General features: G+C 42.1%; 1 protein-coding gene across 1 annotated transcript in view; it reads right to left on the bottom strand.

The window, feature by feature from the left end:
* The window catches only part of DCDC2 (doublecortin domain containing 2), a 108,671-nt gene that overhangs the window by 51,322 nt on the left and 40,855 nt on the right, over positions 1-16,494 (bottom strand). The window contains exons 5-7 of the mRNA XM_065399722.1: positions 13,497-13,643; positions 11,324-11,378; positions 8,258-8,441 (exon numbers count right to left, since the gene is read on the bottom strand). Of these exons, the coding sequence (XP_065255794.1) occupies positions 8,258-8,441; positions 11,324-11,378; positions 13,497-13,643 (386 nt within the window). The remainder of the gene's footprint in view (positions 1-8,257; positions 8,442-11,323; positions 11,379-13,496; positions 13,644-16,494) is intronic.

Raw genomic sequence — 16,494 nt, 5'->3', positions numbered from 1 at the left:
GATCTGGTTGAACAACTATCAGAGCATTCAGTAATGAAAACATAATTCCATGGCTGGTGGCAAGAGGGAAGTCTGCAACTGCTTCTGAACAGTCCTTAACCAAAGACTCACCAGAAAGAGAAATGTGTTTTTACAGTCTTAGGACCCATTCCAGCAAGTCAATGGGGACCTATGCGAGTGCAGAGGTTTCTAGGAAGGGGACCTTAGAGACATTGCTTTTTCTGTTAGCACAGGACTACTGTACTTTCAGTGTGGGCTATCTAGTGTCATGTAACCACAGGCAAAGTCCCATCTTTACTGTAATGGCTATTAGAAAGGATTCAGTTTGAACTCTGAATGACACTACTGTCTGCAAGCTGTGTGTCTGATCATAACATCTGTTATTATTTAATTAAATATTAGATTTTAATTTCAGCGTGAAAAAGAAATGATAACAGGATATTTTTGAAAAAGTGTTGGCGAGTCATTTTTACCCTGCATAGGCCTCTTAAGAAGCCTACATTTTATGGATCATTTTGCACATGGGCCAGTTTCTGAGGTGTGGCTTGCCATCTCAAATTGTCCTGCAGTCTGTATGACCTATCAGGACAGAGTCAAGATAGCCAGCAGGCAGGGGAGAATGATCAGGAGGCTGGGCATCGGTGGCTGCATGTGTGCCTCCACCAGCAGCTACCTGCAGGGCCGACCGTGAAGATGCCTCCTCCCTAGCTGCAGGAGCTCAGTTGCAGTCATTTCCCACAGCAGCTGCCTTCAGGGCCCAGCTAAGCCCAACCTACAGACAGGCACATCTCCTTCCTCCCAGTCTCCTACCACCAGCAAAGCCTTGGACTTATCTGTCGTCACACTTGGCCTTGTGTGCCTTCACACTAGGGTTAAAGTAAGGGAAACAGAGAGGGAAGCACACTCCTCCCTCCTTCATCTACAATTAGAGAAAGACCTGCCCTCTCCTCAGTATAGGAAGCTCAGCTCCTTCAGAGCTCGCCCTTCTCTTTGGCTGATGCAAGTCACCAGGCAGGGAAATCTGACATGAAAGCAGCGTGGAGCCAGCTGATGCCTAGCGGGGGAGTTTCTGGGGCTCCCAGCCTTTCCTGCCAGTGGGTGGAACAGCAATAGCAACCAGTACAGAAAGAGAGATGTCCCAGGGGGGAATCCTATGTTTGTTTCCTATCCTCTAAAAGAGGCTCTGGCTTCCAGCCAGCACCCAATGTGCTAAAAGGAGAGAGAGGGAAATAGGGAGGCTGCCCCTCTTCCTCCCCTTCCCTATCTGGGGGAGGAGAAGAAGGCCATAAGAAGCCCCTGCCACTTGAAGCCAGATGCCCCAGCCTAAGAGTGGAGTCTTCCTTATGATCGTGATACGGTGTAGTCATTAAGGCCCCAAAATTATGAGTTATCACTTTAAGAATATTTCAGGCATCGAGGCCTTTTAGAGAAAACAGAACAGAGGGCTAAGAGAATAAAAACCCAATGGCTAGATTTTTTCAATAATCTGAAAAAACTCAGACTTGATGCAGACTTTTGCAACGAGACTTCCCCTTTTTCCCTGACTTAAATTAATATCAAACTAAGATATTATATGATGTGCCAAATACAGAAGTAAAATGGGGAACTTGATGGAACCTATTAGCCAGGGTGGGCAGGGATGGTGTCCCTAGCCTATGTTTGCCAGAAGCTGGGACAGGGGATGGATGACTCGATGATTACCTGTTCTGTTCATTCCCTCTGGGGCACCTGGCATTGGCCACTGTCGGAAGACAGGCTACTGGGTTAGATGGACCTTTGGTCTGACCCAGTATGGTCATTCTTATGTTCTTAACCGAAAATTATAATTAAAATGTGTATAAAAGCGAACGTAACAATAAATTATACAGTTTGGGGCAAAATATTGTAAATTAATGACAGGATTTACCTCCCGGGCAATCCTGTTTGGAAAGAAAGGAGTTGCGTTCATACTGATTTTTTTTAGTTTACGTGATAAAGTGAAGAAGTAAGGCTGTTTGCAATGAGAAATGCTTGTGCTATCAAGTTAGTATAATATACCTGTGCCGAAAGAGGCAATAAATAAAAGGAACTAAAACCAAACAGTGTGGTAATAAGGACACTTGACCACAAAGTGGACTAGTCAGAAATGAACTGTTTGGTAATAACACAGAGATTCAGCTCAGCCATACATACCAAGGTCCCACCATTGTTGTTAGAACAAGAATAGAAATGGTAGATTCATACAGCTATTCCTGCCTGCTGGAGAACAATAGTTCTTGAAGTGACTTTGCATTGTATAATGGACTGTCAAAACAAGTTTAAAGAGACTCAGAGAGTATGGAGGGACTAGCTAATTTGCTCTGATTAGCAAAGGGGCCCACAGAAAGCGAGTTGTGGAGGAAAGTTGCTAACCAGAGCAAATTAGCCAGTGTTCAAGGTATGTCCCAAGATGGCTGTCCCAACAGTTATGCTCTAACTTGTCTTATACAAGCTAGTGTGACAAAATGTGTAGCACAAAGAGACTGGAAAATTCCAGTCCCAGTTGTAAGAACCCAAAAGCTGATGTCTCATTCCCTGATTGGATGGTGAGACAGGATGACTCATTTTGGTTGGACATTTTGAATCTTCAGAAGAAATATGGGTCACCAGCTGATTGGTCCACACCATCATCTCCAAGAAGAGAGACCAAGTGAAACCACACAGCAAAAACAGGATAAAACAGCCTGTCTCCTTCAGTACGTCGTTTCCCAAAAGCCGAAGACAACGAGAGGAGAGAAGACAGAGGTCCTGGCCTGGCCACCTGGGTGTCCTCCTGATGATATCAAGTACCTATCTTGGATAGGCACTTTCTATTTTCCAACAATTCAGGTTGCCTGCTAGTGCACCAGAAAAAGCCTATAGTCATGTCTGTCCTTTGCATTGCCTGTGTTCGCAGTGTCAGATCCTGCTGTGAATGATAACTAAACTGAAAGCTGATGACTGAGCAAAGATCTGGTGATAGTAACATAGCCTTTCTCTTGGATGATGACCCAAATCAGTCAACTGATCAATTCCTGAAACTGTGTACTTAATTAGTAAAGATGAGTACCTGCTTGTGTATGTGATTTAAAGAACATAAAAACGGCCATACTGGGTCAGACCAAAGGTCCATCTAGCCCATTATCCTGTCTTCCAACAGTGGCCAATGCCAGGTGCCCCAGAGGGAATGAACAGAACAGGTAATCATCAAGTAATCCACCCCCTATCGCCCATTCCCAGCTTCTGGCAAACAGAGGATAAGAACACCATCCCTGCCCATCCTGGCTAAAAACCATTGATGGACCTATCCTCCATGAACTTTTCTAGTTCTTTTTTGACTCCTGTTATAGCCTTGGCCTTCACAACATCCTCTGGCAAGGCGTTCCACTGGTTGACTGCTTTGTGTGAAAAAGCAACAAAGAGTCCTGTGGCACCTTATAGACTAACAGACGTATTTGAGCATAAGCTTTCGTGAGTGAATACCCACTTCATCAGACGCATGTGGGTATTCACCCACGAAAGCTTGTGCTCCAATACATCTGTTAGTCTATAAGGTGCCACAGGACTCTTTGTTACTTTTTACAGATCCAGACTAACACGGCTACCCCTCTGATTGTGTGAAAAAATACTTCCTTTTGTTTGTTTTAAACCTGCTGCCTATTAATTTCATTTGGTGACCCCTAGTCCTTGTGTTATGAGAAAGAGTATATAACACTTCTTCATGTACTTTCTCCACACCAGTCATGATTTTATAGAGCTCCATCATGTCACCCCGCTCCTGCCCTGAAGGGCTTAAAACAGCCCTGGGAGAGGGCTCTGGCAGGGGAAAAGCTGGGCTGATTGGGGGAAGCAGCCACAGGTGGGGCCACGCCCCGATCAGACCAGAGCTGGTGCTATAAGAGGGCTGAGGGCCAGAGCCTGAGACAGACACTCTCTCTGGCTTTGGAAAGAGAAGGACCTGGCTGTCTGGGAAGCTGAGGCGGGTACCTAGGGTGGAGCAGTGCTGGGGAAGGGCAGAGGGAACTGGGGAGCTCCAGCCTAGCAAAGCCCCAGGCTGCAGGCCGAGTTAAGGGCCCACAAAAGGGTACTAGGGCTGCAGAGGGGCAGCTCAGATATAGGCAGAGGCAGCTGGTCCAACCCCCCTTGCTGATGATGAGTGGTTTACAGACTGCAGTCTGCCCCAGGGAGCGGGGGCTAGATGATGACTGGCAGTAGCCACTGAGGCAAGGTGGAGATAGGGGGTTGGGGGTTCCCCTGGGATACAGAGTGAGTGGATACTGTGGTGGGCAGAACCCCTGGGCAAAGGGCACTGGGGTCTGGGAAGGACACGGGGCCAGCGGCAGGCGAGACACCGGCCCGCAGAGGGCACTCTGGGCTGGAAGAGCTAATTCCCTGGACAACCAGCAGGAGGTGCCGCGCCGGTGAGTCGTTGCCCCACCACACCCCCCTTAATCATCTCTTTTCCAAGCTGAAAAGTCCCAGTCTTATTAATCGCTCCTCATACGGAAGCCATGCCATAGCCCTAATCATTTTAGTTGCCCTTTTCTGAACCTTTTCCAATTCCAATATATCTTTTTTGAGATGGGGCGGCCACATCTGCACGCAGTATTCCAGATGTGAGCGTACCATGGATTTAAAGACTATCATAGAGTTACTGTGTGTGTCTTTGTTTTGTAACAGGTGCCAATCAAGACTATTGTAAAGTAGCCTTAAAACTGAACAAGTTAGTGTTGTTAACTAAGATTGTAGAACACTGTATATGGACGTGTGTCTACCACAGTTAATGATTTCATACTGCCTTTCAAGTTCTAGGTGTATACATACATAAATGAAACCAAGTGTGCAAGCTTCTTGAACTGCACTCAGTCTATACAGTCTGTTATAAATGTAGTAATTTATTCTAGATAGTTAATCAGATCCTGGGGCTAATATGATTAACTGGAAAATAGGTTAAAAGGGTTGACTACTATAGATCCATTGGGAAGGAGACCTTGGTGAATTGGCATGTAAATAATTGATTAAATTGTCTTGTGATCTAGCTTTGGATTGTTCTTACTCTTGTTAGCAAACCGGAGCTGATAACCAATTAGCAGAAGTGAGGCCCTATTCTGAGGGACTCTTATTCAAAAATCCAAACAAAGTCACCTTCCCAAGATAGTAATTGAGTATAATTGTTGTTTTCTATTGTGGTCATGTGATTTGATTCTGAAAATCTGAATGGTTATTTTGACCAGTTTTCTAGTCTGTTAGTCAAATCAGAGTCCAATACTATTTTTGCGTTCTTGTATCCTAAACTATTAGTTGCTATTATTAAGGATATTTAATAAACTGTATAAAACTACATTCAACTCTCAAGTCCTTTTTCTTTAGTTAAGCAATCGAAATTAAAAGAACCCTAAGAAAGGTTGTACAGATAATCAGTTAAGCAGTTGCTTAATTAAGGTTTTGTTTTATACCTTATCTTTCTTACAATGGTGTCTACGTGAATTCAGGAACCCACCTAAAGAAATATCTCCAGAACCAGAACCCTTACTTATGAAAATCCTCATTCCAAACAGACTGACACTATCAAATCACTGGGTCAGAGTTACATGGATCAGAGAAGACTGTGTACACGGACTCCTTAACTTGGAATCAGGAACATCTCGTCCCAGAGGTTCAGGTTCAATATACCAAACAGGAGAGTGGATCAATACACCTGGATTTTGAGAGCTACTTTAAGACCTCTGCATCAAGAGTCTCTCAACACCACTGAGTGCTTCTTTTCTAAGGAGAAGAAAAAGGTACCAAGGCCTCAAGTTAACCAGGATGGAACTGTCTGAACAGAAGATAATTCCTGTATTCTTGGAGACTGATCTGAGGATTCTGAGTTAGAGGTCTCCGAGCCCTTAAAAACTGTAAGCCAAACAGACAAAGCCTTCTCCAAGAGCATGGCCTCTCTTCTTGCTTTTAACACCAAGGGCAAAAACTACAAAAGTAAAAGACTCCTTGCAAGATATACCCTTCCGCAGGGCATTCCAGGTTCTTAACATCCTAGTCTGTGGCAAACACTATTTCATTAAGTGCAGTGCTTCAAGGCTTCTCCAGATCTACCATAATTAAGGCTACAATTTTGTCATGGATATTTTTAGTAAAAGTCAGGGACAGGTCACAGGCAATAAACAAAAATTCACAGAAGCCATGACCTGTCCCTGACTTTTACTAAATATGTCCCTGACAAAATGGGGAGGGAGGAGGGTCCAGCACCCTCCACACACACACACCCACACACACACACCCCCACACACACACACACCCCGCGCCTGCAGCAGCTGGGAGCTGCAGAGGCCCCATTGCCCTGCGGGACTGGAACGGGGGGGGGTCCCCACGCCACCTCTTCTGGCGGCTGGGGAGTTGTTGGGGGCCCCTTCCAGCGGCCGCTGAGTAGCTCCGGGATCCCTCTGCTGCTGGCGGCGGCAGCTGGGCATCTCTGGGGTCCCCAGAGGCGGCCGGTCAGTTGCGAGGGGTTCTGCCACCTGTTGGGCTGCTGCAGGGGTCCCCTGCTGTTCGTGTGAGCATGCTCAGTACACCCTAAGTAGCACATTCAGTCAGATAGCAGTTTTTCACACCGCACGGCAGCTGGTCAGCTGCAGGGCCCACAGTGTCACGGAGGTCGCTGGAAGTCATGGATTCCGTGACTTCTGCAACCTCCATGACATAATCGTAGCCTCAACCGTAATTAAATCCTTATCATCATCTAATTCAACCACTTTAACTACTACCTACTGAATAACTAGTAGTATTAAACTAAATGACATAATCAGGGATAAGAGAATTGTTTAAGAAACTCCTTTAGCAGTGAAAAGCCAGGACCTGAGAACAGGTAGGAGGCAGAGCCTTTGATAACTGCAGCTGGAATTTCAGAATGGTGCATCCAAGGGTGACTACCCTCTATCAGTTAAACCAAGTTGCAGATTGCAAGTCATGGCATATAGCTTTTAAGAGAGGAAATTGCAGAGGCAATTTCAAGAAAGGGAACCTATGAAGATAGCCAGTTCTAAAAGGCAGACAGTAAAATTGCCCTTGGTCACTTTTAGTATAATAAGAAAATTATCCCTCTGTCAAGAAACAAACATAGTTTGAACATGACCCATAAACAGCTGGATAATGATGTCAACCTATAGTAACATCAGTACTACAATTCAAGGGCATTAGATTCACAACAAAAATAAAGCAGCAATTCTACAACCTTCTTCTAAGAAAGATACCATTATACTACAAAGTGATTCAGAGTAAAGGGTTTCATTGATCTTTCAATGCCAATTTTCAAATCTACTCCTCAGAATCAGGAAGTACAATTTGTAAATCCTGTACCATTGCAGATGCACTATTGGATCCAATATGCGAAAGTTATAAAGCATGATGCATAATTATAGCACATTTAAACAGCAGTTTGGGGAAACATCAGAAGTTATGAAAAGTGTAATTTATTTTTGCTGACAGATATTAATTGCTCCATGTTAACAATTTTTGAACCATTATTAATAAGAAAAAATAGCACACTAATGTCTCAATAACATCTGTCCAGAGTAGATATTCTTCTAGACATAAAACAAATTCTTACACCGTAAGGGAGGGAAAGCAATTTCCCAAAGAGAACATTTATTATTAAATTTCTAAATTTCTAAATTGCTGCCATGACACAGTGGGGAAGCAAATCAGAAGTTGCCTCCAGCAAGTCTGAAGTGTGATTAGTCTCTGCAGCTATTGGCTAATTGGAGTTCTACATTTGTTCTATTCCCTCTGGGTCTAAATCATTTTGTTTTATCAGAACCAGGCAGCCAGCATGGGATCCTCTGGGACATTGTAATGTCCTTGGAGCAGGCCAGCTTTTCTTTTTTTTTTTTTCTTTTTTTTTTTCAATGCAGAACAATGACAAAGGGATTCTGACCGTGTTTTTCCACTGGTTATGCCTGTACCAAAAGCATAAAAGGTTGGGCAACCCTAAGTTATTTAGCTTACATTATATATGGTATATACCAGGTTAGTCTGTCTTTTATAAATTGGGCTGAGGCTGTGAATGCTGCATACAGATACATTTGATACGTGATGATTTGATCTGGAAATTAATGTGGCAGACAAAGTACACTGAAAATCTGATGACCTCACTGGGATTTACACCAATGTGTAATTCCAAATTTTCACTGGTATAACCAAGACCGGAATCTGGCCCTGAGTGTTCAGGAACCTATATGATGTTATACTTCACCTAAATACTCACCATTATCTTGAAGGATATAAGTTGTTGCTCTTATATTTTGCTTCACTTTTGTGGGTTTGTTAGAAAAATTGATCTTCTCTTGAGTCTGTTCTCTCTTTTCCTTTCTCTTTGGAGGCTGAGGAGATGACACCATGTCTCCCGTGTCACGGGAGCCAACAGTAGATTTAGATTGGCGATCATTTCCCTAAGAAAAATAATTCAGAATTTTCATTGATGAATATAGGATAGATTTTTTTTTAAGTTTCACTGTAAGCTACCTAAGTCATAGTTTATACAGACAACAAGTATACAAACAGATATATTCATTAGCTACCAGTGCTTTTAGATGCTATCTAAAATAATCCAAGAAACCATAACCTTTCATCAACTTGTTGTCAACTCAAAAAAGAAAAAAAAGCCAGTTCATTTAACTCAATTAATGCTGTGAATTCCCTCAGGAAAATCAGGCATGCCCTCTTTGATACAAGATTCCTTAATGTGAATTAATACATGCATATACATATATAAAGTCATTGGATGTTCATAACCAATGTGATTGGTAAATAATTGATCACATGGCCAAAACTACATTTGTATGTTGTTCTCCTAAGTAGCAACAGCAGATGGCAGAGGCACTGGCAGATATCTGGCATTCGCACTGATGTTCTTCATTATAGACACCCTGAAAGAGGCCAGCCACCCTGCTGCTTCTGAATCACTTCCCCATTTTGCATCTAGAAACTGAGCAGTGGATCTGGACCCATGTCTCTTTATGGAGACTTACTATGGCAAATTCAGAAGATATATTTGAAAGTCATCTTTGAAGGAAGGCAAAATGACACGATAATGCATATTAAAAGGCTATCTAGAAGCTGATTTTCATAGGAGCCCAGTCCTTCACAGCGCCCACTGACTTCATTTGGAGTTGTCAACCTAATAATGTTCTCTAATTAAGCAGCATGCACTTTTTCCCTTTAATTGACCACATTTAAGTTTAACACAATCTTTAGCTTGAAAAAAAATGTGACTTCCACATGTTTTTTCCTTAGTTTAAACCAGTTCACAATAATTTTTATAAAAGTTATATCATAAATATGTATGCAGAGTAGATTACATATCTCAGACACATATAATGCCATTTAGTTAAATCACAAAGGACAAGTAAATTCCACTTGGTACTTTCACTGGGTGCAGCTGTTTGAACAATTCAAACGATTTAAATCTTGGACACTAGAGGGCCCTGTAATTCTACAAAGTGTCAACGTGGGCAGAATAGACAAGGACAGCGTGTTTTTCCCCCGCTGCTGAAGTTGAGAGGAAATACCTATCTTTAACCAAAGGTCTCAGGACTGACTTCACTACAATAACCTTTGCTTTAACAAAATCCTGTATGTATTGTGCACTGGCATTTTTTAATAAAAACAACATGTTCATTGTGGTTCTTCTGATTTTTATTTAGTCAATAGAAATGTCACCTCGTTTCATTTAAAGATGGCTTTTTTGTTTATTGAAGAATGGGGATATAGCCACATTTCACCTTTTCTTTCAATGCCTACAAATTCCAAAATTCATAACATATCAAAGTGCTGGTCCAAATCAGCAAGAGCAGTAAAACCGTAGGTGCCCATTAAGGCCAATGGAATTCCAATGATTTACACTAGCTGAGAATCTTGCCCCAGATAGTTAATATCAATACTGCACATTCCTAAAAAGTCTACATATATTAAAATGTCTACTATGCATCACTGTGTCAATTGTGCATTTTTTATCTTGTCTGTGTTACTTCTCTACATGGGATACAACCATAAAGTAGATAAATTCTGAATGTTAGCCATTATTCTCGTTAGCTTCTCGCTTCTTTTTTCCAGACTTGTCATGGTTAAATGAGACAAATAAAAAAAATGCTAGAATGCTGAAATTCACATACAGTGACCAAAGCAAGGAAACTGCACTTTATACTGGTGTTTGTATCTTCTATTGAATTTAAACTGAATTGAGTGGAGGCTTTTTTTCCCAATAGTTTCATATTTTCTTGGTGTCCCGTTAGTTGGTTTTTTGGGGGGGGGGGGGTGTTCCTTGGGGCAGTGGGGTGGGTGGGATAGACTACAGGGTTTATACTTATAGACTGTGGGCCTGATTTTCCACTCCCTTCAACTTCTGTGGTCATTTACCTCTGTGCACAGTGAATGCAAGCAGGGAATAAAATACTACCATTCTGATCTGGCAGCATTTTATACCCACTCTGCACAGGTGTGTAGGTCAGACTAGGTGATCATGATGGTCCCTTCTGGCCTTAAAGTCTATGTGTCTGAGCCCCGGTCTACACTGGGGGGAGGGGGTGGACCTAAGATACGCAACTTCAGCTACGTGAATAGTGTAGCTGAAGTTGGCGTATCTTAGGTCAACTTACCTGGCCGTGAGGACGGCGTCGAGTCGACCGCTGCCGCTCCCCCGTCGACTCCGCTTCCGCCTCTCGCGAGCCGGAGTTCCGAAGTCGACGGGGAGCGTATTCGGGGATCGATTTATCCGTGTCTACATGAGACACAATAAATCGATCCCCGATAGATCGATCACTACCCGCCCTGAGGTGTAAATGGCTTACATGGTGTAATGCAGTAGAGAATCAGGCTGTAAAGGATTCCTAGAGCATGGGATAGGCAACTCTTTTACGGCCTGATTCGAAGACCATGAAAAGACTCCCACTGTCTTCACTGGCCTTTGTATGAAGTCTTGATTGTGTATTTTCCTTAGTTGCATAAACTGAATTAAAAAATGAGTGAAAACTTACAAGGATAGTTTACCAGAATTATGAGAAATATCTCAAAGCAACAGTTGGTCTTTGGCTGTGTTTCAGAGATGTTGTACAAAATAAATAGACCATTACAGCAACAATATTTTCTGATATTTCTTTTGTCTAATTGACATGGGAATAGTTCCATATTCTTCAAGCAGTAATAAACATACCACCAGGTGGCTCTGGGTTTTATTATCACATGTTTAATTGAAACCCAAAGGATAGTGACTTTCCATCTATTGGAATTAAGCAGAGTTAGCAGCAAAAATCTTATTGTTACATTTGCTACTTACACTCCCTTTCGATTTTCGGGATCCCACAACAGGAGGCAGTGAAGAGGCTTTGGAACTGCAGAAACAAATAATACCTTAGGATTCTAAACACGGTCTATAATGTAAACGCTATATGTGCCTTTATTATAATAAAAAATGGGTTGTTTTCCTAACTATGGCAATGTAGTTAATTATTTTATCCAATCTACTATTTTACTAAGAAATCCCACTGATACTGATGTCAAATTCCTATTTACTAGGTTGAGTTAAATGCCTAATCCTTATCTTATGCAAATAAATATATTGTAATTCCCATAATGTATACTTCAGTGGTTCTCAACCAGGGGTACAGGGGGTCTTCCAGGGGGTACATCAACTCATTTAGATATCTGCCTAGTTTTACAACAGGCTACATAAAAAGCACTAGCAAAGTCAGTACAGACTAAAATTTCATACAGACAATGACTTGTTTATACTGCTCTATTTACTATACACTGAAATGTAAGTACAAAATTTACATTCCAATTGATTTATTTTATAATTATACAGTAAAATGAGAAAGTGAGCAATTTTTCAGTAATAGTGTGCGGTGACACCTTTGTATTTTTATGTCTGATTTTGTAAGCAAGTAGTTTTTAAGTGAGGTGAAACTTGGGGGTACACAGGACAAATCAGACTCCTGAAAGGGGTACAGTAGTCTTGAAAGGTTGAGAATCACTGGTATATTTTATATACTGAAAAATGTGAGGAGGTATTCTGTTAATCTGTGCAAGATTCCCCCCCCAGCACCTATAATTCAAAGTATCTCCATTGACTTCAGTGGAGCAATGCCGATTTATACCAACTGAGGATCTAGCTCAATATCCCTTAGGCTATATCTACACAATGAGCTAGGGGTGCAATTCCCCTGCTCGTGTACACATACTCCCGCTAGCTCTCATTAGTGGGTATGTACTTGGCACAGTTCAGCAGTGCCTCCACTACTGCTACCCATGCTACCACAACTACACTGCTATTTATACTCACGCTAGCTCGATGAGAACTAGTGCAAGTATATGTACACAAACAGCAAAAATCACACTCCTAGCTCGTAGCATAGACATAGCCTTAGGTTATGCTTTGCACTACCTTTCCATTCGTGCCTCAAAAATGTTTTTCTCAGAATATTTTGCGTTACTAATTCTCTCTGTATACAGTTCACAAAAGTCAGTATGTATTGCGCTGGAGTTAATTTGCAAAATACGAGACAAATTTTGATCTCACATCAGTTTCTCACTGACACATCTCCACTGATCTCAGTGGAATTATTCCTGATCTACATCAGAGAAAGTGAGAGAATTGGGCCCAAATTTTTCTAAAGAATTTAAAAGATCGGTCCAATTTTTAAATTACAGTGATCCAGCAGATACCCATTATGAGCTCAATCTTGCAAACATTACCAGTGTAGTGCTTATTACCATGTATAGTCCCATGGAACTCAATGGGACTACTAATGGTAGTTTTGCAACAAGCCACACAGTGTTCATAGGATCAGTCCCTAAAAGAATACTCGTGTGACAGGGGCATTGTCTGGTCCTTGGTGTTTTCTCCTTACACAGGTAGTCAGGGGAAGGGCTGGAAGAGTGTGCAGTTGGGAAACAGAGTGTGGGGGGGGGGGGTAAGGGGGGGGGAGAGAATACCTTTAAGGAAGGTCACACTCCACTTCTGGGTCATAGAACTGGCTTACAGCACCTTTTGAAAGAATGCATGCTCCGCACACCATACAAAATATAGTGGGCCTCAGCCACTGTAAATCAGCATAGTTCCATTGAAGACCACAGATCTATGTGGATTAACACCAGTAGAGGAAAAATCTAGATGGGGAGGGCTGAGCCACAGAATCTCTCTCACGGTGTTCATGTTGTGATACATAATCTCTCACTTTAATGGTACTTTTATGAGAGAAACACATCTTCCCTTCCTCTCAGTTTCCTTCCTCTCTCTGCTAATATTCTTTGTCCCCTTTTCTTTCTCATGGGCATCAACACAGGTTTTTCAAAAAATATATATACAGGTCTGCTTCTGTGTTACATTTTGTGTGTCTCAAATAATGATTTTGTGTTTTATTGGGTTTGGTTTGTAAACACAATGACTAACACACAAGGACACAAGTAATATGAAAATACACACACACGTGTGTATAAAGAGAGCTTACCCCTGAGGTCTTCTTATTGTAGACTTGCTAAACAGTAGATCACCATAAGGCAACTTCTTAAACTTGTCTCTGCCCACTGCGACATAGAACTGCCCATTCTCCAGATCTGACCCACTCTGAACAAGTTTTCCATCTAAAGTATAAAGCCTGGCAAAACATTAATTGCAGTTTCAATTAGATTTCCTAAGTGCATTGAAAAGCTAGAGTAACCTATCCACTTAAAAATCATGACTGATTCTTTTCGTCCTTAATTTACTGGACTTCAAAAGCAGAGCTATAACAGTTGTCATACAAATATATATACCGCTATACCCCCAAAGAATCAAATACAAGGAAAGAAATATCAAACTAACCATCCACATCACAACTTGGATCAAGCCGCATGGTACTTGGGATCCAAGCAGGTGAGCAGAGAAATCTAATTTGGGATTGATCTCTCATTGTCATGGGTGAACTGTGTCAGCTAATGAAACGAGAACTATTGGGAGACAGATAGAGGGTTTCCTCTATCCGGTAACTGGAATAAATATAAGAACTACTGGATTTCTGTACTCACAGAAACTTTATTCTCTAGAGCTACATGTGATCTGTTCCACTGGCTCTCAACCTTTTTCATTCTAGGACCCTCTTTTCCATATCAGGATTCACTTCCCGTCCAGCTATATGGAAAAGGCAGGTAGGTCATCACCCCAAGATTCAGAACCCATCTTCTATTCATTTCAAGTGTGAACATAATTATGCATAGTACTTTTATTCACACAGGGTATCTATGCTGGATTGGGCTTTTTTTGTTGTGGTGGTATTGTTAATATATTATCAGGTCACTTTTACTTTATAGTAGCATTTCTCAAACTGGGGACACCTGGAGGTCCCCGAGAGTGCCCCGGGGGTCCGCAGGCCCCGTTGATCAACTCCTCCCCCTCTCTCCCAGCGCCTCCTGAACGCTAAAGTCTGGAGGCACATCAGGGCTAAGGCAGGCTTCCTTCCTGCCCTGGCAGGGGGTCTCTGTGCACTGCCCACTACCCGGGTGCCGACTCCACAGCTCTCATTGGCTGGGAACTGCGGCCAATGGGATCTGTGGGGGCGGTGCCTGCGGACATGGGCAGTGCACAGAACCCCCTTGGGCCCCCCGCCTAGGAACTGCCGCCAGAGAGATGTGTCAGTCGCTTTCTGGAGCCACCTAAGGTCCCAGAGTCCCTCCCGGGGTCCACAGCCTGCACCCCAACCCCCTATACTAGCCTGGTGAAAGTGAGTGAGGGTGGGGGAGAGCGAGTGACAGAGGGAGGGGGGATAGACTGAGTGGGGCCGGGGCCTCGGAGAAGGGGCAGGGAAGGGGCGTGGCCTCAGAGAAGAGGACAGGGCAAGGGCTGCATGGGGGGCCTTGGGGGTCCCCGAAAAATTTTAAATCAAAATGGGGGTCCTTGGGTTGCTAAAGTTTGAGAACCGCTGCATTATAGCAAGGAACAGTATGTATAAAACAATTAAAATACCAAGAGCTAATGTCTGCGTTGTACCAGAGGGATCTTTATCATAATAATCTCGGTATATAGAGTATAGTATAGTATATAGACTATTGTGTGTACACATGCATTTACTGAGGGTGAAGGATGAAACTTGTTGCTTGGGGATTTCTATTTCTCTTCTGTCAGAATCAGCTCATTTCCAAATCTCTGAATTTTTACAAGAAAGATCACAAGGGGGTGGAGGGAATCCCTCTATACTGAACAGGTTCTACCCTGTGCAGCACGTTCCACAACTCAACAACAGGAGCACGTTTACATAATTAAATTTAACATTCAAACATCTGTATTTAAGAAGCCTTCTAGAGGGCGTGTGCATATTATCCACAAAGTGCACGTACAGCAAATGGATGCACACTATACTGACACAAACAAATATTAATTTCTCAACAAGTCCACCTCAACAAGCTTTTTTCCCAACTGATATATACAGATATGTGCAAGATGAGAGAGCTGAGCTAAGTCAGAAAATTCTGTATTTTATAAAAAAGAAAAAGCTACTTTTCCCCATAATTCTTTTTACACTAACTTCCGACAGTCAGTATTAGTCAGATGAATCCATTGCCCTTTGAAGCCAGACATACACTTGGTTTAATCTTGCATGAAATAACATTAAAAAGCACAATTTGCAAAAATACTCTGACATATTTTTGTAACCCATAATGCATCATTAATCCCCCAGATGTGGAAGTTCCTCAGTTTTCTAGGTGCAACAAATTGTATACTAACATAGGTAACTTTTTTGTTCTTATTTTATATTAATACCAATCTCCACTTTTAAACTTTGCTGTTTCCTTGCATATCTAGTATGTCATCCCAAATGCACTTCCACTACTACAAAGTATACCTAGTAGTTATTTTTTAAATACAAACATTTCATGGTAATGGCAGCACTTGAAAAAACACTTATGCTTCATTGCCACATAAAAGCCACCAGTAATGATGAAACAACATTAATGAGCAAACAAGCCCACAAAGACAAGGAAACCTAAAATCAATAAGGAAACTCATTTCTGAATTCACCTCACTGTGTTTGTTAGACCACACACTGCTTGGAGAACCCTGGAAAACATCCTTACTGCACCTGCCCCCACTCTTGGGGAGCTTGGCAGGGAGAATCAGTGACTTGATAAATGTCATGCATGAAACCACAAAACTTGGCAGCTATGTTGTTAATGATGCGGAAAAGAAAAACACCACACATGTAGTGTCATTCTCGTAATTCTGTTTTTTCTTGTTTAATAAGAAGTTTTATCTTTCTGGCATCAATGGTCTCACAGGATGACAACACAGTGACTATAAACCACAGCAATTAATTTGTAACTTATTAAGGAACAATGATCACTTTACTAACTTATTTAGTATGTATTCCTAGCATTTTAAGGAACAGAATATGAAAACTAGGTTAATAGGAAACCAGAAAAGGAAAACACTGAATGGTTCAAATGCCATACCTAGACACCGACTCTGTGGGTGCT

Source organism: Emys orbicularis, chromosome 2 (assembly GCF_028017835.1).
Source record: "Emys orbicularis isolate rEmyOrb1 chromosome 2, rEmyOrb1.hap1, whole genome shotgun sequence".
Lineage (NCBI taxonomy): Eukaryota > Metazoa > Chordata > Testudines > Emydidae > Emys > Emys orbicularis.
Note: the sequence above shows the minus strand (reverse complement) of the source record. Positions and strands in the feature narration are given on the sequence as shown.